This window comes from Alexandromys fortis, unplaced genomic scaffold (assembly GCF_014885135.2).
Source record: "Alexandromys fortis isolate MF-2015 unplaced genomic scaffold, M_Fortis_MF-2015_v1.1 scaffold_226, whole genome shotgun sequence".
Taxonomy (NCBI): domain Eukaryota; kingdom Metazoa; phylum Chordata; class Mammalia; order Rodentia; family Cricetidae; genus Alexandromys; species Alexandromys fortis.
Genome location: NW_026068117.1, coordinates 1820428 through 1844673, shown reverse-complemented (window position 1 = coordinate 1844673; position 24246 = coordinate 1820428). Strand labels below are relative to the sequence as shown.

Below are 24246 nucleotides of genomic sequence, written 5' to 3'. Positions count from 1 at the left end.
AAAAAAAAAAAAAAAGTAAAAAAAAAAAAAAAAAAAAAAAAAAAAAAAAAAAAAAAAAAAAAAGAAGTACTGCACATGGGAAAAAAAAAAAAAAAAAGAAACAACAACATCGCAGAGATACCCACATCCCCAAACTCAAAACAAAAAAAAAAGAGACTCGCAGCACAGATTTCAGTACAATTCTTTACTGTTGACTGCCCTTAGCAATCAACCACCTGTCTCCTGAGCAGTAACGTGAAAGTGATGCCACTTCCATTTCTAAGGAAGGCCTGCACGAGCACCCCTCTTTTCAAACCCTATCAATAAACTGCCAGCGTGGGTTTATTGTACACTGTGGTTCATTCTCAATGCCGCTAAACTATAAGAATTTGGAAGGCTGAAGAAGACCATTTGAGGCCAAGAGTTTCAGATCAGCCTATGTATAACACTATGAGTACTATCTCAAGAAACAAAAAACAAACCAAACCAAACAACCAACACTAACTATATTCAAATATCATTATGAAATCTTCATGAGATAAAGCAAAACTGAAAACATATCAGAAATCAAAATGTTTAGGGTGTTGACAAAAGCATCTCTTCTTTAATTCATAAGAGGATATTAGTTTCAATAATATGTAAGAGGATTGCATGGATTTTGATTTCAGAATAACACATCTTAAAAAAAATATTTTCTAGATGAACATAGTACACTAAGTGAATCTGGGTTAGAAAAGAGATATACTGAGAAGGAAATGGTTTGAGATTGATAGCTGGGTCTTGGATAGTTTTTAACCTTTAAATAGCTATTGAGTAGATGTTAGATGTTATTGACAGCTGCCTTTTTTATTACTCTCAAATATTTATAAATCACATAAATGAAACTGACTAGTGAGTGACAGAGCCCATCATTTGCCAAATGGGTTACAAAAATAAAACCGGGGAACTCAATGATGGACATTTAGGAATGAGATAGCTCAAAAAGCTTATCATTAGACATTGTCACTGATAGAATTTGAGTCACATTTCTTCCTTTGGTCTAAGAAGATGCTTTGTTTTCCTATACAGGCTCACATTTCTAAAGTGTACATTTTCGTGTTAAAAAACTATAGGACTTTATAAATAATGTCAGAATAAATACACAGTAAATTATTAAATTATCATCTTAATGTTTTGACTTCTTTGCTTATTGAATATCTGTTAATTTTTTTTCAAATTTTTGGTGATATTTAAGATTAAAATAGAAAGTTAGCCAAATGCTCTACCTAAAAACTTTTAATTTCAATTCTGTTATGGAAGTCTCTGTAAATTATATTTTCAGAAAAAAGCTCCTTTGTCTTTTTATAACATTGACAGTCTACTTATTTTTCCATTCAGCATTTTTTCAGACTTTTTAATTTTTTCATTTTTTTCTTAAATTATTTTATGTGCATTGGTGTTTTGTCTGCATATATGTCTGTGTGAGGAAGTTGGGTTCCCTGGACATGGAGTTACAGATGGCCTTGAGCAAGCATGTCAGTGCTGGGAGTCAAATCCAGGTCTTTTGGAAGAGCAGTCACTGTTCTCTGGAAGAACAGTCAGTGCTCTTAATTGCTGAGGCATCTCTCCAGTCTTATTTTCTCTTTTAGGTTTATTTGTTTTATGTGTATGAGTGTTTTGCCTGCATGTATGTGTGCTGGTCCCCTGGGATCCATGGAGGTCAAAAGAAGATATAAGATCCCATGGAACTGGAGTAACAGATGATTGTGAACCACCATGTGGATACCGGGAATTGAACTGGGAATCTCTGGAAGAATAGCTCGCATCAAATTTGTCATTCTTGTACATTAGCCTACTGGGTGTTAAGATTATAAGCATCATAATTTGGCAATAATTAAAATATTGTCCTGGGTACATGGCTCAGAGGTTGAAAGCATATTCTATGCAAGTATGTGGGCCTGAGACTGAATCCCCAGAAACCACATATAATCCAAACACAATAGCAGCAACATCTGTACAGAATCCCCTGTCTCTTCTGGGTTGATGGGAGGCTGAGACAAAAAGTCTCCTGGAAAATTCCAGGCCAGCTAGCTTTCATATGCCAGGAAAACACAAGATATCCTAACTCAAACAATGTGGAAAGAAAGGACCGACGCACAAGTCTGTCCAGATCTCCAAATGTATACATATTCCATGTGCACCGATATTTACACTCATATACATACAAAGGTAAATTAAAAATAAAAATAAAATAGTTAGGGTCTGATATGACAAAAACAAAAGCAACTGAGCTGAACTTCTGAGTTCCATAAACTCTGAATCATTTGAGATTTTATTTCTTAGTTTTTGAAAGAACACCATGGAGATTAATACATTTCACAGTGGTAGGGCCCTTGTCTAGCATGTACAAAGTTTTAGGTTTGGTCTCCAGAACTGGGAAAAAGGGCAATAAAACAGAAACTTCTTGAATCTGTTTAGTAGTAAATATATCCTAATTATATACAATATATGAAAGAAATTACCTGGCTTTAGAGTCATTAAAGAAGCATTAATTTCCTTCCTTTGCAGCCTTTAGAAAGCAGCAGCTAGAATAGTTGTTAAAAGTCTTAAGCGTTGTTGTAGCATGGCTTTTTACTTGGGGTACAACATAATCATCACATCTGCAGTTTTGGAGTAGTGATTGTTTTGGACAGTTAGTCATGTCAAAAAAAATAAGCAAAACAGTACAGCCATGTCTAGGTCTGTATAATGGCAAGGGGGCTTTTGGAACTCTCTAGTTAGAAGGAGGTGGGAAGTCACATGATACTCACTTGGGATTGCAGCCAGGGAAGGATCCTACCCTCACTTCTTAAAATCAACAAGTGATCAAGGGAGATACTAGGCTTTGCTTGTTTGTTTGTTTTGCTTTTGTTATTTGTTATTGTTGTCATTAGTGGTGGTAGCTATTTGTGTGTGTGTGTGTGCGTGCGCACACACATGTGCAAGAACAGAAAGGTTAACAGAAAGTAGGACTCAATGATGCAGTTTACATAGGGACATTATCCATGATGGAGTGGGATTTTGTCGTGATACAGTTGTTTGGGGATCACCTATACTCCGGTGAGAAACTCCTCAGCCATGCTCTTTAAACCAGTCCTTCAAAAACTCATTGGTTGACCAAGTTGGATTTCGATGGAATTGTTTTATTTATTTGTCTGCAGTGCCCTGTGTCGATGAATAGGCATTTGTTCTTATCTCCTATGGAAGAGGTAATTGCAAGAAGGAAAATGGTAGGAAACTATTACCAGGGAGCACTGGGTGCGAGTTAAGAGGGATTGACACACCGTTCTGATTTTGAACAGGTCATATTCCCAAAATAACTTTTTGTTTCTCCTTGGAATTCAAAAACTGTGTCTGCAACTTAACTCATCACCACTAACAGGGAGACATAATGAAAACAAAAGGCCAGATTCATAGGATTTCTAAATGATAAACAGAGACACAGTGTTTACTGATGTCCATGAAGACCCTAATTACTGAATCTGCAAATAAGGAAAGAACTTGTAGTTCAAGGAGAAAGAAAATTAGTATGTATGGCCTAAGATTACATAGACGCCAATTTGTTTTGTAGACAAGGAACAATGGCTCATATTTTCTGAACATAGGGTAGATATTTTAAAAAGTTGTTCTAACTCATGTGTCTAACACACTAATTATCAAACTAGATCTCTGTCTTTATCTTCAAAATATAAATTGTATTGGTTATTATAATGTTTTTAAACTTGAGCTGCTATGATTATGAATAATCATGACCTATATACTTCTCAGGAAGAGGGATACGAGATAAACACTTTGTGCTCTGTGAAAAATAAACAAAAGACAGTCGACTGTTTTTAAATAAACCTGGAAAAGAAACACCAGGAAAGGCATGCAAAAACAAAGAAGACTGTTGTTTTTAAGTTTTTCTTTCTAAATTAGTTTAGTATAGACTAAGATATTGTTGGTATAATTTCTCCTTTGGAGATACTAGCTCTCCCCTATGATGTTCAGCTGTTTAATTCGAATATGGCACTGTTCTAGAGGCAACTACCTCAAACATTTAAAATGCCTTTTAAATCAGATCAAAAGTAGGTGCTTTACAAATTAGCTTAAGAAAAGTTAAAAAGTCAGGTTCAATTGCTTAAAATTAGTTGATTTTTATTAAATATATAACCTTTGAAATCCATTATAATCAAGGCACATGGATGACAACACATTTTGAATATATACCCATCCTTACAAGTATCTATCAGGGTCAATGTTCTTGGAGAACTCTAGACTAAACTCGACTATGTTCCTGTGACCCAGAAAAGAATGTTTGGATGTCAGCAGCTGAATCTTTAGTTCCTGATGTGGGAGTCCCCTCTGTGTGCTGTAATTACCATTAATGAATAAAGAAACTGCCATGGCCTGTTGATAGGACAGAACTTAGGTAGGTGGGGAAGACTGGACTAAATGCTGGGAGAAAGAAAGGTGGAGTTTGAGAGACACCATGGAGCCGCCAGAGTGAGACATATGAATCTTTGTCCGTAAGCCACTGCCACGTGGTGATATACAGATTAATAGAAATGAGTTAAATTAAAAAAGAGTTAGCCAATAAGAAGCTAAAGCTAATGGGCCAAGCAATGTTTAAATTAATATAGTTTCTGTGTGATTGTTTTGGTTCTAGGCAGCTGGGACAAACAAGTGGTCCCATCCCTTCAAGTTCCTATCTTTGGAATGATGTCATATAGCTTCAAGAGAAAATTTCTTGAAAACTTTTCTTTCCTTTGGAGCACACATATACACACCCAACATACACTTATTTCCAGTATTAATTTTTTTTTGTTTCTTTCTTTATTTTTTTTTTGAGGCCGGCTCCCACTGTGTATCTGTGGTTTGTTTGGAACTCACTATGTATAACAACTAACTCATCTCCAACTCAGAGAGATCTGCTGGCTTCTTCCTCCCAAGTGCTGAGGCTAAAGGCATGCACCACCAGGCTCAGCATATATTATTTTTTTAAAAATGTACATATAATAGAATTTCTGTAAAATTTCATTTTAATGTATAATAATTATGGTGGGAGATTAGTTAAACTAGACTTTAGTTTAGTTTAGATTAGTCCTCTAGACTTTAACCTCTATAGATACCTAATTTAGATGAAATATCCTCAGAATGATGCATAGGTACATTGCTTTAGGCTAGTTAATATATTGGCTGATGATAATTTAGGGGAAATTGTGGTCATCAAGGTAGAGGGTACCAAGAGGAACTGAGAAATAGAAGGAATGACACAGAGTGAGCATAAAAGACAGCTAATGTAAAAGCCAGGATTGGTGTTTAACCTGGCAGAAATAGTCAACATATAATAAAAAATAACATGAAAACAACAGAACTGTATTTAGGATATTGAGATTTAAGAATTATGTGTTTATAAGCACAGCTGATAATAGTACAATAAATATGATCCAAAAAGTTAGAAGTGATGAAGTTTAAAAAAAAAAGAAGTGGCAAGGTTTGAACTCAGATAACAAAATAATTTGTTATTTAGGTAAATGGTTGAATAGTTGACTTGGGACAAATGAAGAAAGCAATGCATGAACATGTTATATTCTGAAAACAACAACATAATCATTCTATATCAGATTCTTTGTGATATAGGACTCGTAGAGTCAGAAAATATCGACTGTAATGACTTGAAAAAAAACTGGTTGAATGGTTTCCTGGTGCTAAATTCTCCATTTCCCAATCTGGTCCATTGGGTACAATTTTTGAGACGGGAATTGGTGAGACTTGGCTTAAAATTCTTTCTAGTTGTGTGCTGCAAAGTCAAAATGATTCAATCCATCGAGCATTTGTTACTCAATGACTGTGTTATTGTCGTGCCAATGCATTAGACTGTCTCTAAAAAAGGCTGGGAAAACCGTTTTCCTTTGGTGATTGAGTTGGAATCCAGTACCTCATGTGAGCCAGATATGTGTTCTACCAGTGAACTATGTACCAGTCACCTATCAGCTAATTTTTATTTCCACATTCTCCTTTATACTCTTTACCTATTGTTACTTTCAACTATTAAAAAAATACTTCTTAGAATCAATATACTGATAAAATGGCTAAAAAGAAAAGAAGGAAAGGAAGGAAGGAAGGAAGGAAGGAAGAAAGATAGAAATGAGCTCACCTTTGATCATTAAATTGTGCATTTTTTAAAAGTTAAAAACTGCTGAAAGACCAGGCATTTCAGTTAATAATGATCATCCTTGGCACAGGAATAAGACTGTGGGTAGCTAGAAAGACAGGGATTGGATATTTTCCAAAACAATTGCCACCTTTAGAAGATCAGGCAATTATTTAAGACATAAGGGAATGTCCCTAACGTTAGGACATTGTATTGGCTTCTAAGAAAGGGATTTCTGGTCATTAGGGAGAGGAAGGCCATGATAGAAGCACCTACTGTTTCGGGATGAATCTGTAAGAGTAAGGATTTATGTCCATTTTGTCCAGAAGCCACCAGGCAATTGCTGGGTACTCAACCTGGGTCCTCTGCAAGAGCAGCTAGTACTCTCAACCACTGAGCCATCTCTCCAGCACCAAACTGGTTACATTCTTATTATTACTGTAAAAGATTTCCTATAAAACAATGATTTTGGAAGTTGTAGGAGTCAGGTCCTTTGTAGTAAGGTGCATTATTTAAGGATGGGCTCCTGGTCACCAAATCAGCAGGAGCAGGTCTGTTTTAGCACTGGGAGGATCTTTACACTTTGCAGTATGAATTCCTTCTCATAAAATCATTTGAATACTCTCCGCCTTAGCAGTCTTTGATTTCTTTTTCTCTTTAGCAATATTACGTGTACATTAATCTTACCCACATGATAATTAAGTTTATTTCTTTGGCTTTCTTTGGGCTTATTGCATTCACAGAAGCATCTCAAAGAAAGCCCTAGTACTTATATCCATGATTATGCTCAAGATGGCCTGAAGGACAGGCTTTGACAAATCTTAGGGCATTTATAAACTAAATTAGGTTTCTGAGAGATTATTTAACATGATAAAATATTGTTTGCTACTGTTTCTTTGCACTGTCTAATCACCTAAACAATGCAAAAAACAAACAAACAAACAAACCAAGGACCCAAATACCTCCAGAACAACACCAAAATCCATTAGATTTATACTAGTAATCCACTTCAGGGTAGGTAAGTAGCAAGGATTCTCAAAACAAATTTCAAATTGCAGAAATTCAACTGAATATGGTTCTGATTTTTTATTCAATTCTGTCATTTTCTACATTGAGAAAAATGACAGCTAAAGGCTGCACTAGAAATTGATGGTTTGGGTAAAATCGTTCATATCATTCTAAACAAAAATAAACTTTATATTTAAAGTAATGTTAATAGATAATGTGAAACTTCTGTAGATAACTGCTTTTTAAAATATCATCTACTTCTAATTGCACAAACAGTAACATGCCTTCAGATTACGCTGAGTATATTAAATTTCAAAAATAAAAGATTTGGAGAAGTAGATTTACTTGGCCACTTACAGTATACTTGGATTATCATTTTGAAGAAACTATTTAACTTCTGAGAGCCTCACTTACCTTATTAAATAAAGAGGGGATTATAATAATGAACTTGTAACTTTTATGAGGCTTAGTAGGGATGAGTTTCAGATGCCTGGCATACAGATTGGTGCTCTCATAGTGACAGTTTTTTCATGGCTTTAAGAAACTCCCCCAAACAATAGTGCTTTGGCAGTCTGGCTTTCACCTTAGTAGCAACAGGAGAAGTGTAAATGGAGAGGAGCGTTGGCAATGTCAATAAAGTGCTCCTTTTTATAAGCTTGACAGCTGCCATCTCTGCCTATGGACTGCTCCAGAGATCCTTGAGGTATGGTAACAGGGACAAGGTTTCATTTTCTTTTGCACAGTTCAGTGCAAAACTGACAAAGCAAAATGCTTCTCAACATAGCCGAGAAGCCTTAATCATTTCCACTATTCATTTTCACTTTGCAAGTGCTATTTTGCAAGTTTAACTTATGTTTTCCAAATGACCTCAAAGGAATACAAACGACCTTTAAGTTCACTAATGAATGGTGTTGAGAGGTCAGTTTTATGAACCTTAATTTCTTTTTAGAATGTACACATATTCTTGCCTGGCCAGAGGTGAATGATAATTACTGTTTCTATAAAAACGATGTTTACTTGCTCAGTGCGAGCAAAAATGTTAGATGTGTTATTATATAAACAATGTGGCTTTGTACTTCTTCTGTTGGTTTACCCTTGGAATGATAGCCTCTAAAAATAGAGAGATGGACCGAACTGAAGAACCTCTTAGAAGAATGCTAAAATAGTCAGTAGAGTTTAATAAAACAGTTATCAGTCTAAACAAGAACACATTGAAATTCACTTCAACCTACTCGACTAGGGAGGACAATTAAAAGAAAGACACCTTACCTATAGAAAAGTAAATCTGGCCTTTCAGTACTGATTATAAGGTGAGAGAAAATGAACATGCCAATGGCATTGCAATCAGTGTCTGTAATTTGTAAGTGCTGTTTGGAATACAATTCTAAAAAGAGTAGATGTTACTAGACAAGTTGCAGATAAAACTACCTATTGGTTTTAAATTGCTATACATATTTCTAAACATAAAATGATTTTACAAAGATGTGCATAACTTTCTTTTGCTGGAACAAACAAATATATTTCTAAGGAACAATGGAGCAGGGAAATCGTCTTACCTCCATCCAGCTCCTCAGCTCCAAAATGATTCCTGTAGAACAGCATGATTTCTATCTTGTAACATTTATAGATGGTCACCAAACAAACAAGCAGCAAGAGAATAGCACCAAGCCCTCCAGCAAGTTCAACGGTGTACATTAACTCTAGAGGAAGAGAGCAAGGGAGAATTACATAATCACATAAAAAAAAAACAAGGAATTCTATTTAGTTTCATGTTTTTGCAAATGACTCCAGATGTGTTAGAACAAACTCATCTCCTTTTCTATGACATTTTTTTTTCATTTTCTTAAAATTGCTTCTAATTGTGTATCCTGGGCTGGCTTTGAAGTTGTGACCCACCTGATACAGTCTCTCAAGTTCTGGGATCATGGGCATGTACCAACATACTTCTCTTGTGTGAGGATTTAATCCATCCTTAATTTTCAATTCTGTTACCGTGGTAATTAGATAAAGTGATATGTGATAGCGTTGCTTAGTAACACTGCTTTGCTAAAAATGAACTTGGTTGACACATTGCACCTGGACTGAAAATACTGTAAATATCTAATTGAAAACTACAATATTGGGTTGGCCTCAGTGCAACAACTTTTACATGTACACATATTGTTTGAGGAGGTCCTGTGAACTACGTGTTTGGAATTGATAAAAAATATTTTTTAAAGACAAGACAGCTTTATAATCATCTGCATATGAATCTTGATCATTTTTTTACCTGAGCTGTTACTAGGGAGTTGGATTGAAGATTAAAAAAAAAAAAAAAAGGGGCCAAATAGCGTAGTTCCTAGAGGACATGTACACTACCACATAGTGTTGGCAGGCTACCTGAGGAATGCTATCTGCTCTCTCCCCTGCAAGAAGTAATGACTTATCATGTCCATTTTTCTGAAAAGAGTACTGTCCAGCTGTGTTAGCATAATCCTGAAGGTAGAAAGGTTAACTGGATTTAAAATGTAGGCCTCCTAGGAGATAGCACAGGAAAATATGCTGGAAACCTTTTTTAAATTAAGAAACTACATTTTTTTCTTATTTTAATTTACTTTCCCTTATAATATGCTAGACATGTTACTATAGACATGTCTAAATGAGGAACTTTTTGACATTTGCTGCATACAAGTGTGGTGGCATTTCATTTGTATTTTAATAAATAAGCTTTGCCTGAAGACCAGAGAGTAAAACAGCCCCACTGGGCAGCCTTACACAACAGGCAGTGATAACCCACACCTTTAATCTCAGAAGCCACACTACTTGCCATAGAAACTGGGCGGTGCATGCCTTTAATCCCAGTGGTGCATGCTTTTAATCCCAGTCCCAGAGAGGATTATAACGCAGGATGAGACAGCTCTCAGTCTCAGGTCTCATTCTGAGATCCTTGGAAACTGGATCACCATTTTAGACTAAGATAGAAGTAAGAACTGATGGCGGGCTGTTTTGCTTTTCTGGCCTTTGGGTTGAACCCCAGTTTCTCTCTCTGAGTTTTTAGTGATCATGAATCAGACAAGCTCTCCTTTATCATACTGAATGTTGATATTATAGCAAAAATGATCAGAAAAAAATTTGAATAGAAGAGATTAATGTGGCTACCTTTTCTTCTTTAGGTCTTATGAAGATTGTAACAAGATTGAGGTTGCTGGTATGTAAATAATAAGTATCCATGCACATATATTGAAACTCCCTCTGCCTAAGTGCCTGTGTATGCATAATGTCATTTGATTATCATTGTCTAAATGTTATTACTGTTGGGTGGCTGATGTTCCCTGAAGTGAAACATGAAAAATGATATTCAGTAAATTTAGTGGTATGTGTAGCAGTTTTGTCCCAGATGGAAACCTTACATCTTGGAAGGAAGCGCAGGAACATAGAGGATGTTAAAGTAGAGATGAAGCAACAGGATATTTTAGGGAAGTAGAACATTCCCCTCTGTAGCTTAGGAAGGAAACAACTCAAACCAGTTTTGATAGGCCTTTTCTGACAAGAGTAAGCAATGAAGACCTCTAAGAGTCACTATCAGACGAACTCAGCTGCGGAGACTCTGAGACCAGACCAGCTGCCTGGAAGAAGCAGAAAGAGCCAAGCTAGCTGAAAGAGGTTCAGACTGAGTCATTGGGAGAGCACACTCTCCAACCTGTTGTGCTGCCTGCAGGCTGTGGAGTGCGCTTTGGGTTGCCCATATTCATGAGCTATCCCTCATGCTGGGACGGGCTTTCCTAGTGCTGCTGTCATTTGAGTTTTTTTCTATGCCTGTAAGTAACACTAAGAAAACTCATGGTTCCCCACATTAATCTCTGGTAGTGTCCTTATTTTGGCCTGTCATCAGTATCCTACCTGGAGTAACTAGACATTTGTTCACATCTCCCCAGGAATAGCGTCACATAACATCCAGTCGTGCCTTAAATTAAAATACTAAAATAATGTTCTGGATTCTGTAGTTGGGAAACTGCGAAGGAGTAGGTTATATAGTTTATAGCACGGTCAATAAAAGCTCAGATTAAGAACATTAAAACAATTCATGACTTGTGATAATAAATATTACTAGGTAACAAGTTCTCTTCTAAATTCTCATAAATAGGGTAAAATAATAACAGGAATGAGACAGTGCAGAAAAAATAATTTTGAAAGTATCATCATTTTTTCACAAGAGAGAGAGTGTGTGTGTGTGTGACAGAGAGAATATTTTTGTGTATGTGTGCATGCTTGTATGTGATAACGTTTTTCCTATAACAATTAAGAAAACCAATCTGTCACATTTCTCATTATCTAGTTTTTTATTCCTAATGTAACAGTTGAATAAAGTAAATGCATATTTAACCAAGTGTATTTTTATACTTGGTAAAATTAAATGAGAGTCTGAGGAAAATATTTTACTAAAAATATCTGACTCTGAATTTAAGATAGACTAAAGTAAAATAAGAAATTAAATATTTCAGAGGCAAAACAAACTAATATGAAATAATGAAAAATAATTTCACAAGTTTTATCTCTTTAACATTGTAAAGAGCTACAGAAGAGACTGCTGCAAAAGTGCCAGGAACAAAATACAAAATGTTATTCAGAACAGTGTTTCTTTCTCACTGTGTGCACAGAAAGACTAAGCGGGTAAATAATACTGTGGAGTGCTTTGGGCCTTCGTTCTCTCAGAATGACAGTTGAATTTCACCACAAGAGAAACCTGAATAAAAGAATATATGTCCACAGGATGAACAAGATATCAGAACATCCCGATTTAAAATACACTGGACATCAAGAAAACATAATAATTTAGATCATGACCAGTTTGTGGTTCAAGGTCCAATCCTCAAACCCAGGACCTCATGCTAGGTCAATGCTCTATCACTGAAACACATTCCTAGTCCACATCGCAGCTTTTTTTAAGGTCTTGTTTTTTTTTTTTTTTTTTTTTTTTTTTTTTTTTTTTTTTTTATACTTCATGCTGGCTAGTTTTATGTCAGCTGAACACAAGCTAATATCATCAGAGAGGAAAGAGCCTCAATTGAGAATTTCCCTCCATAAGATCGGGCTGTAGTTAAGCCTGAAGGTCATTTTCTTAATTAGTTATTGACGTGCAAAAGACCATCCCACTGTGGGTTGGTGATCCTGGATACTATAAGAGAGCAGGTTGAGCAAGTCATGGGAAACAAGCCAGTAATCAGCAACCATCCATGGCCTCAGCACCAATTCCTGCCTCCAGGTTCCTTCCCTGCTTGAAGTCATGTGATGACTTCCCTCATTGAAGGACTGTTATCTAGAAATGTAAGTAAAATAAACGCTTTTTTCCCCAAGTTGCTTTTGGTCACAGTGTTTAATCACAGCAATAGAAACCCTAAAGTACGACATATAATTTACAACTAAAATTTCTTGCATAAGAAAATAATGGAAATTCGATCAAGAATACTTAATTCCCAGTCTTGAGAGAACATAATTGTTCTATTATATTGGGAAAGTTTTCTAATAAAGTTTTTAATGTTAATATCAATTCCACACCTATGTGGTTATCCAAGAGATATATACGGATATTCTCAGAAAGTCTTGTGCAAAACTGTTCGGAGTAGTCTTATCCATACTAACCACAACTGAAAGCAACTCATCTCATTAACAGGAGATGCTGAATAAACTAGTGCCAGCCCATAAATAGACTGCATTTAGCAAGCAAAAGAAGAAACTAAAGACATACACCATGCAAAAACCCATAGGGTTATACTGGGTAAAAGAAATCAAACACAAAGTACTATTTACTATATGGTTCTACCCAAGTATAAAAACAGCCTATTACAATGCACAGCGACAGAACCCAAACTATATTTTCTTATGGCATAAGTGAAGGGAAAGTTTATTGGAAAGGGGTAAGGGGGAGCTTTGCAGGGTAAAGAAAAAAAAATTTTATTATCTTGTCTCGGGGTAGATGCAGAAGTGTATGCATTTGCTAAATTTCATTGATCTGATCACATGAGGTCTATGAATTTTATCTTATGCCAATCATAACTCAATTCTTTAAAATTCTGATTTCTTATGAAAAGTAATTACACGTTCTGACCCAAGGCCTGTGTGCGGATACACTCTAAGAACTATTGGAGTCAGAACAGCTGTTCTGTTGTAGATAAGTAGCCAGGCAGGGAATGATTTTTCTATAGTGCCTCCAAGTCTACCATTTGCAGCTGGAGGTATAGCACTAGGCCCTTGCCTGTAATATAGTGTAAATACCATATCTACTCAAATAGCCTTAGAAACAATAAAAATTCAATTAAAAAAAAGACTCATTTTCTTTAGGTGATGTTCATAATTTAGGTTTCTACATACTTTTAAACAGCTATTTTTTTGGTCCTTTTAAAACTGTTATAGCTTTTAATTTTAGATTATAATATAATTATAACATTTCTCACTTCCTTTACCTCCCTCGAAACCATCCCATATATCCCTCCTTGTTTTTTTTTATTTTTATTTTTTTTAAATTCAGGGACAATTGTTTCTTTTTTCGGGAACTGAATGTGAAAAAGTAAAAGAAAAAATTGTACAAAGGTTATTTTTATTTCTAGAGAACATATTACTATTTATTTTTATAGAAATTGAGGTTGTACATAATACCTTAAATATTCTTTATATTTAGACAATAATATTGTCTGAAATGTAATAAAAATATATAATAGGGTTGATGTAACTTTGCAATTACAGAAATAGCTGTGTCATTTGAACAACTTTAATGTACAAACATATAAAAAATGGCATATGTTTTAAAACTTAGTAATGAACAAGAATAACTCTCATGAGGTGCAGGCATTTACTACTAATAAGAACATCTGAAAACTGGTCCAAAGAAACTTAACATTTTCAACATGCTATTTTACTCGAAATCTTGAGCATATGTCAAATTTCTCTTCATATGCTCTATGCCATGTGTAAAAACATGGTGTTCTTACAGCATCCTTAGAAGGAGGTCAGGAATGAAACTGTTTTTTCTCACAAGGCACAGTAGTGCCTGCTCTTCCATTGCTGTCTTCTATAGGCATATCTATTGCAAATGTACACAGATTGCTTACTATTTATTAAGTTGATATAAAATTTTCAGATTGTAAAATGCTTTCCAGGAAAACGCCGCATTAGATTTAGTGTGTACACTCCTGCTACAAGCCGAATGCATAATCATGTGAGTCCGACATTTTATGGCTTATCCATGAGTTAAGGAGAAAATCAGAAGGGCTATATTTTGCCATCGTTAAGAGAAATTATCTGGGCCTCCTATTGTCTTTCATATTTGCATTACTATGTGACTGCGAATGGGATTGTCCTTGCAAATGGCATTTGCTTTTGAAAGGAGCCTGCTTTTCAGTACTACTCCAGGTTGTCCGTGATGGTAGCACGCAAAAACAAAAAGATTCCATTTCAGCACAACTCAGTTTCTGAGAGTGGAAAGAGAAAACCGAGACTTTTAAAAAGAAAATATCGTTTCTTTAAAATGACAAGACTCTATCTCCCTTAAGGGACTAAGACGAATATTGAAAATTGTAAAGCGAAACTGCTCAGCAAAAACCTAAGGGAAACTGGCATTTGCTTAAACACAACAAATGAACAAATGCCAAAGAGTTACATTTCAGGGCACCAACAGTCATTTAGTTACAGGCAATTAACAATAGCCCTTGCAAAGCTCCAGTACGGTCTGAGGGAAAACACATTGATTATTGCTGCAGTAGTAGACTGCTTTCTGAATAAATTGCTTCAATTTAAAACTAGATTTGCTACAAGCATTTTGAGCAATGACTACAATTTTTTTTTCTTATCAAGACAGTTGGTGCAAGCAACCCTTTAAAAGAAAGAGCTAATTAAAATAAAGCACATGCCATCTCTTAGTATATTGGATTACATTGCAAATAATAAATGCACTTGGCTTACACTAATCTTGCTGCAAGTACCTGGTGTAGTAAAGTACATATGTATTTTTTTGGCCTGTACCTGGTGTTAGTGTTTAGGAACTCTTTCGCTAGAAATCTTTGCAGAAGTAAAATTTTAAGAAAATAAAAGTTCAAGTGGGTTTTGAGCTTATTTTGCGTTTTTATTTTGCATTTCTGATCTCTATACATATTCATATAAGTGTGTGTGAAGCTTGTTGAATGTGCATTGGAAGAATTTGGGTGGCTTATTCTCAAACAGTTCATTCCAAAATTTGTTTTTTTTTTTTTTTTAAATTTAAAATCCTTTGAAATGTTCTGTTCTGATATATAGGCTGTAAAATGCAAGTTTGTTGGAGAAACACGTGATAGACACTATAATGATCTCAGTTTATTCATTAGCTTTATTCTCCATGTCATTTCTCCCCACTACTCTTGTGTTCGAAAGAGCTAAGGTTTATAAGGATTTATCCATCCACGTAAATTCATATGCATATTTATTATTTTGAACGGTATAAATTATGTGTTCCTGACAGGAGGATAATTATGCTCAGCCCACAAAGATATTCAACTCAGTTTCTACAATACATCAGCACAATTTAGAAGCAGTTACATTTTTGTGGGACAGGGGGATGATATATTAAGAAAATGAATTGCTTCTTGTATAATAGCAAGAAAAAGTTTGGGGGTGGCATTTATTCCTATTAAGGAGAACAATTTTAAGTCTTTTATTTTTCAGAAGAAAGAAAGACATAGAAAATTATCATAACTGAAGCAAAAACTAGATTTTCAATGGAATAGCTAAATCAGTGAGACCAAATATTTGGAGAAAGATCACCCTTAAAGTAGTCTAGCTTGACATTTTGGGAAGAGGTTATAAAGGGAAGCATTAAATGAACTTTTAATTTCTGCCAATCAAGGATGGAAATGTAGACAATGCATTTGAGCCCAATCATTATGGCCTAGTTAGACCAAGCTCCCGGAAGCCCTTGGAACTTAATTGTCACATTTTAACCCATCACAAAAAGATGAAGAAGGAACTAGAGTAAAAATGTATCATTCTCAGTAAAATTTGCTAAAACCTCACTTGGAATATGGTTTTTGTTTTTTTGTTTTTTTTTCCTCGAAGGACTTAAGGACTATTCTTAAGTGCTCTGCTTTTAAAGGAAGTTGAAAATGCATAATCAGAGAGATAGAACAATACAGAAATCCATGAGTTTGTGTAAATTATAACCAAACAATATGGGAAAGATTTCCATTAAGTAACTGCTAAGGCTACTTCCCTCTTTCTCTTCTACGAGGTTCACTGTGACTGTATTTATATTGAGATCTTTGATCCATTTGGACTTGAGTTCTGTGCATGGGGACAGGTAAGGATCTATTTGCATTCTTCTGCATGTCAACATCCAGTTATGTCAGCATCATTTGTTGAAGATGCTTTTTTCGCATTGTATAATTTTTAGCTTCTTTGTCATAAATCAGGTGTTCATAGGTGTATGGATTAATATCAGAGTCTTCTATTCAATCCCATTGGTCCACTTGTCTGTTTTTATGCCAGTACCAAGTAGTTTTTCTTACTATAGTTCTACAGTAAAGTTTGATGTCTGGGATGGTGATGAAGTTTTTTTCTTGTACAGGTCTGTTTTGGCTATCCTGAGTTTTTTGTTTTTCCATATGAAGTTGAGTATTGTTCTTTCAAGGTCTGTGAAGAATTCTGGGATTGTGATGGGGATTGCATTGGATCTGTAGATTGCTTTTGGTAAGATTGCTAGTTTTACTATGTTGATCCTACCTATCTAAGAGCATGGAAGATTTTTCCATTTTCTGCTATCTTCTTCAATTTTTTTCTTCAAAGACTTAAAATTCTTGTCATACAGGTCTTTCACTTATTTGGCTAGAGTTACCCCAAGATATTTTAGGTTGTTTGTGGCTATTGTGAAGGGTGATATTTCTTTGTTTTCTTTCTCAGCCTGATTGTCATCTGCATATAAGAGGGCTACTGATACTTTTGAGTTAATTTTGTGTCCTGCCACATTACTGAAGGTGTTCCCTAGTAGGAGTTCCCTAGTAGAATTTTTATGTAAACTATCATAGCATCTGCAAATAGTGAAAATTTAAATTCTTCCTTTCCAATTTTTATCTCCTTGATCTCCTTTTGATGTTTTATTGCTCTAGCTAAAACTTCAAGTACTATGTTATATAGATATGTAGAGAATGGATAGCCTTGTCTTGTTCCTGATGGTAGTTCCTTAGAAAATTGGGAATCAATCTACCTCAAGACCCAACAATACCAATCTTGGATATTTACCCCAAAGATGCAGACCCATACCACAAGGACATTTGCTCAACTATGTTCATAACAACATTATTCGTAATAGCCAGAACTGGGAAAAAACTTAAATACCCCAACCGAAAAATTTATAAAGAAAATGTGGTACATTTACACAATGGAGTACTATTCATCAGTAAAAACAATGACATCTTGAAATTGGCAGGCAAATGGATCAACTAGGAAAAAAAACATCCTGAATGAGGTAATCCAGACCCAGAGAAACAAACATGGTATGTGCTCACTCATGAGTAGATATTAAACATAAAACAAAGGATAGACCATCCTATAGTTCACAACCCCAGAGAAGACAGGAATCAAGGAGAACCCTAAGAAAGACATACATGGATCACCTGGGAAGGGGAAGTACATAAGATCTCCTTAGTAATATCGAGTTGGGTAAAGACAGAGAGGGAGAGAAAGGAAAGAGATAACTTTAAAGAGGGAGCCATTGTGTTTAGTGAGAAACCAGACAATAAAGAAACTCCTAGGAAACCACAAGGATGACCTCAGCTAAGAATCTAAGCAATAGTGGAAATGGTACCTAAACTGCCTTTCCCTTGTAATCAGATTGATGACTATTTTAATTGTCATTATAGAACCCTCATCCAGCAACTGATGGAAGCAGCTGCAGAGATTCACAGTTAAGCACTGGGCCGATCTCCTATAATTCAGTCATAGAGAGGAAGAAACGATATTATGAGCAAAAAGGCAAAGACCATGATGGGGATATTCACAGAAACAGCTGACTCGAGGTAGTGGGAGCTCACTGACCACGGATTGACAGCTGAGGAACAAGCATAAACCAAACTAGGCCCTCTGAATGTGGATGACAGTTGTGTGACTTGTGCAGTTTGTGGGGCCACTGGTGTGGAACCAGTATTCGTCCCTAGTACATGATCTGGCTCTTTGGAACCCATTTGCTATAGAGGGATGTCTTGCTCAGCCTATATACGGGGTGGGGTGGGGAGCTTGATCCTGCCTTATGTGATGTGACTAACTTTGTTGACTTCCCATGGGAAGCCTCACCCTCTCTGAAGAGTGGATGGGGGTGGTGGTGGTGGTGGAGAGGAAGTGGTAGGAGAAATGGGAGGACAGGAAGAAAAAGGAACTGGGATTAAAATGTAAAGTACAATTCTCTTAAAAATAAATTTTAAAAGTAGAGTGCTAACTAGTGAATAAAAAAGAAATGACATAGAAATCCTCGTTTCCCTCCACCACCACAATAACAATTGATTTAGGTAGGAGTCATCCATAGATGTTAAAATTATGAGGTACCTTCCTACTCATTATTTAAAAGGAAAAATAAGCATCATCTTTCAAAAGTGACATTAAGTTAACAATGCCAGGAATAATATAAAGTGGTCTCTGGTATAATACCCTGAGAAGACACACACCATTGATGGTGGCTAGAAATGGATAAGAATTTGAAATATGAGGCGTTGTCAGGCCAGTCTAGACTGAAGGACAGCACAAGAATAAAACTCCGCTTGTCACTACTCTTCAGAAAATACCAGTATTGATGAAAGACAAAACTAAGGAACCATCTCAGGTTAATGGACACTAGGGACACTGGACATCTAAACGCAAGGCATATTCTTATACTGAACATGTGGTGGAAAGAGTATCTTTTGAGACAATGTCTGTGATTAGACTGTAGAGAAACCATATAAGAGACAGTAGTCTTTCATTATTTTTTGAATTTTTGTAAATTTGATAATTATTCTTTGGCTATAAAAACACTCTTGGTAATTTAAGAGAGTCACAATTAAGAATTAGTCACAATGCCTGCAATTTACTTTTCTGCGATGTGGTAATAACCTGTGTTTTCAGACAGAGTATATTTTTTGTTGATTTTATTGAGCTCTACATTTTTCTCTCCTCCCTTTCCTTCCTCTCTCCTCCCCTTCAACCCTATCTCATGGTTCCCATGCTGCCAGTGTACTCAAGAGATCTTGTCTTTTTCTACTTCTCATGTAGATTAGATCCATATATGTCTCTCTGAGGGTCCTCATTGTTGTCTAGGTTCTCTGGGATTGTTATTTGTAGGCTGCTTTTTGTGCTTTATGTCTAAAAGCCACGTATGAGTGAGTACATATGATATTTTTCTTCCTGTGTCTGAGTTACCTCACTCAATTTGATGTTTTCTAGCTCCATCCATTTGTCTGCAAGTTTTAAGATGTCATTATTTTTCTCTGCTGTATGGTACTCCATTATGTAAATGTACTACATTTTCCTTATCCATTCTTCAGTCAAGGGGCATTTAGGTTGTATCCAGGTTCTAGCCTAACAAACAATGCTGCCATGAACATAATTGACCACAGGTCCTTGTGGCATGATTGAACATCCTTTGGGCATATACCCAAAGTGGTATTGCTGGATCTTGAGAAAGGTTGTTTCCTAAATTTTCTGAGAAATTGGCACACTGATATCCAAAGGGGCTGTACCAGCTTGCATTCCCACCAGCAATGCAGGAGTGTTCCCTTTACCCCACAACCTCTCCAGCTTAAGTTGTCATCAGTGTTTTGGATCTTGACCATTCTTACAGGTGTAAGATGGAATCTCAGAGTAGTTTTGATTTGCATTTCTCTGATGGCTAAGGATGTTGAATATTTCCTTAAGTGTCTTTCAGCCATTGTAGATTCCTCTGTTGAGAGTTCTCCAGACAGAGTATATTTTATCCATTTTTCTGTGTTTAGGAATTATTTAAGGTTAATGTATCAAATGTTAATAATTGGTGCGCATAGGTGGAGAAAATAGATATTTACTATATAAACCTTAAAATTTTGGAGGAGTGTTTGATTTTCTGTTCTAAAATAACAGGTAAAAATAAAAGTACTAATCAAATGGAGAACTACAGGAAAATGATATATCTTCTAGATATAACCTTTCCATTGCACTTCTGGACACACTGCAGTTCTGTTTATCTGAAAGACCTGCCAAATATTTGGTAGCTCAACATTTCACCATGAATGGGAGAAGGGTCCATGAGGCCCTACATCTCCTTGAGGAACTACCGGCAATGAATGGTTGCTTGGGGAGCATGATTTCATTTTCTTCAGTGGTGTAGATACTGATGAGGTGCTCTTGCTGTAGTAAATAACCTCCCACCTATTTTCAGGCAAGAACTTGATTTAAATTCAGTGGGTCACATATGAAGAGAAACATAAAAGTAGAAAGATTTGTCAAGAAGAAGGAGGAATGGAAGGAAAGAAAGGGACGGAATGGGAGGTACAAATGACTAAGTTATTAAAGAAGCACACTAAGCTTTTGAACAATAACTTGTTAAAAAATTACATTATCATTTGGTTAGAAATAAGCATATTTTTGCTTGGTTATCTTTGAATTAAGTTGCATATATATAGTTATTTTTATTTAATCTATACAAAAGCCTTCAAGTTGATATTCTGCAAATGTCTTTACCTTGAGATTTTCTCCAGGTACTTTGTTGATTATCCATCAAAGGAATTTGGGATTGTTTGTATTGGCATTTATTTGTTTAACGTAAGTGATCCCCAGCCATAATCATTTCCCCATTATGAATTGAAGTTTGATTAGATTCCATGGCAACTGAGAACCTTTGCCTTTCATTTTTAATCCCTACCAATCCTACAGAAGGCTACAGTCTATGCTTTCAGGGAAGATTTACTGGCAAAGTGATTCACACTTACAGCATGTGGTTCCTGTTGTTGTTTCATCAATTACTGTGTTGTATATCATCAGAATTGCTCTTGTCTATGGTTTTGCATTGTAAACATATTAAACAGTTGCTTTATTATAAGATCTTTGTTTTTGTTTGTCCCTTCTGACCAAGAATGCTTCTCTGTCCCAGATTTCTCATGTCATGCTCCTCTTCTTCCTTTCACTCCTTTTTCCCTGTGTTCTCCTCTCTACTTCCTCCTCCCCCTCACTTCCTCCTCCCCCTTCTCTTCTCTATTTCTCTGTCTGTCTCTCTGTCTCTGTGTCTGTGTGTGTGTGCATGTGTAAGAATACGTGTATGAATGTATGAGTATCTTCAAGCACATACTTTGAAGAAGAGCCTCATTGAATATTGTAGGTTGTCTATGTATACTAAGCAGGTTTCAAACTCCTGATTCTCCTAGATGAGTGCTGGACTTTAGGCATGTGCCACTATGCCTTGCTAGCCTCATTGTTTCTTAAGTCTTTGCTCATATAGCAACGTGTGAAACTTTTCCACCAACCACTCATCTTAAGGAGAAAGAAAAAGCATTCTGGACTCACTTATATTTTTCTGTAGTTTTGTTACCTTATAACATAACATTCAGTTTTCATAATACTAGCTATAATATTAGTTAATGGATTAATTTGTTTTTTTAAGACAAGGTGTTTTTCTGTTACAGTCCTAACTGTCCTGGAACTTGCTCTGTAGACCAGGCTGGCCTTGAACTCATGGAGCTCTGTATGCCTTTGCCTCCCAACTTCTGGGATAAAAGGCATATGCCACCACCACCTGGCCTTTTATTTTCTGACTTGGTGAAATTTAAATTCCATGATGATGAGTCTTTGGTTATTTTTCTGTTTGTGTTTTTATTTTTATTTTTTAGATTACTTCCAGTACTTATCCCTTGAAAATTGCCTGACTGACATAGAAACTCAATGATGATCTGTTGAATAAAGGAATAACTAGATAGATGATTAAGAATACATAGTTTTCAAATAAAAATTTATTTCTTTCTACTCTAAAATTCCAATATCTCTTTGAGCGACCTTGGTTCAGTGTACCATAATGTTCAAGCAGCTAAAGAAGTATAATTAAGAATAGCCATTCCATTACTTGGTTCAAATATACATTATACATAAAATAGAGAACCTGGGACTGAGAAAATGACTAAGCTTGTAAAGTTCTTGCTGTGAAAACATGAGGACCTAAGATGCTTGTCAGCCCAGCACTCAGGACGTGGACAAGAAGACCCCTGCTGACTGCTAATTAGCTAGTATCACTGATTTTGTGAGATGTAGGTGTGCTGAAAGGTCCTATTTTAAACGTCTCAAAAATAAATTGGGAAGAGAAATAGGAAAAGTTACTCAATGTCAACCTCTGGCCTAACTAAACACACACACACACACACACACACACACACACAGAGAGAGAGAGAGAGAGAGAGAGAGAGAGAGAGAGAGAGAGAGAGAGAGTATGTACGTTATAGTATAAAGGTAAAGACTATCCTTCATTCATGAATATGGCACTAATATAATATTGTATAGGCGTAGAGAATTTTAAAGTTTGTATTCACTTAGGACCTGATAATCACCTACTATTTCATTAAGAACTTACAGATGCCAGGCAAGTACACCGCCACTGAGATATACCACTCACATTTAATTTTTTTCATCCATTCATTAATTTCACGCTTGTCTAATGAGTACTTTGTATATAGTGGTAAAGTGCTTTTGCACTTTAGTAATAAAACAAGGGAAGAAAAGTATGATTGTTGCCTTCAGGGAGCTTCCATCTTGTAGATTCTGACAGGTGAGCACATGTATACTACAAAGTACCCACTAATGTTTATTGAGCACCGAAGTGTCACTGTGTTTGAACTTTCATATGAATGTAAGAGTACTGTAAGTACCATAATCATTAGACAAGTAAACAACACACTTGGCCCATTTTGTGTATGTGTTTGTGTGGTTTTGTTGGCGGATTTTAGAGATAAAAAATCAATCACTGATTGGCATAGTGCAAGAGTTTTTGAAAAATAATTTGATATGGTATGAAATGAGAAAATATATTTGTTATATTAGATGATTTTAGGCAAGTTTCTCCTTTTCTTATTTAGTTAATGTATATTGTTTATCTTTTAAAATTTATTTTCAAAGTAAATAACCTCTGCTTTATCCCCCCCCACACACACAAAATAGTTCTCTGGGAATTCATGTCATATACCAGTTAAATTAGTTCCCCAAATTTAGGTCAGAAAAAGAAGACTATGCTTCACCCCTGAGGAAAGTTAGCACTTCTTTTCAAAAGGTACTATATGTATTTCCTAGCATAGGTAGGGATTTATTGTAGAAAACTTTTCCCCTTTGGAGTATAAATAAGTATTTGAAATATCAGTATATAGGGAGTACACAAGGGGCATACACATAATCACATATTTGCCCAAGCATACAGACATATCAGATTCAGAGTGGGCTCTTTCTTAAGAGAAATCAGACAAAGAATGAGTATACTGTTAAAATAAAGAACAAAAGGGCCTCAGGTGACCAGCTTAGAAGATAAGGCTATTGTATATCATGGTGTCAAACCACACTGATGTCTAAAAGAAAATATCTTCGAAGAAAAAGTATTTGCTTTCTCTCTACTAGGAATTTCCTTCTTAACGTGTCATACAAATAGACAGGCACAGATGGAATGTTACAAAACCTCTCTGGAGAGAAAATTGTCAAAGAAATGTGGCATTGGCATTTTACTCTTTTTTTGTTAAAGGATTTGATACTTATCCTGAAAGCAATTGTCCACCAGAGGATACATTGTCACAGTTAGAACAACTGATTGTTCCATTGGGAATGCTTTGGAATGCCCAAAGAACACAGAACATCTGGACTGCTTAGATAACCAATAAGAGCCATGTTTTCTACTTTTCTACAGAAACGGTGGACTCTGATAAAAAAAATATTATGATCTGAAGTATATTCTACTAATGGAAATAAATTTATGGAACACTATACATGGGTAAAACCTTATTGTACTACAACGTACTAAGTCGATCATTTTAATTTTTTTCTTTAAGGTTTTAATATATTTTCTAATTACTGAAAGCATTAAAAACAACTGTTTTGGTGAAAGTCATTGGTAATACTTTCTCTCTTGAGAAAAGTTTCAT

General features: G+C 35.6%; 1 protein-coding gene across 1 annotated transcript in view; it reads right to left on the bottom strand.

Annotated features, from left to right (window-relative positions):
- Positions 1–24246, bottom strand: part of Il1rapl1 (interleukin 1 receptor accessory protein like 1) — a 625637-nt gene that overhangs the window by 7176 nt on the left and 594215 nt on the right. Inside the window, exon 8 of the mRNA XM_050124922.1 lies at positions 8698–8841. Within this exon, the coding sequence (XP_049980879.1) occupies positions 8698–8841 (144 nt within the window). The remainder of the gene's footprint in view (positions 1–8697; positions 8842–24246) is intronic.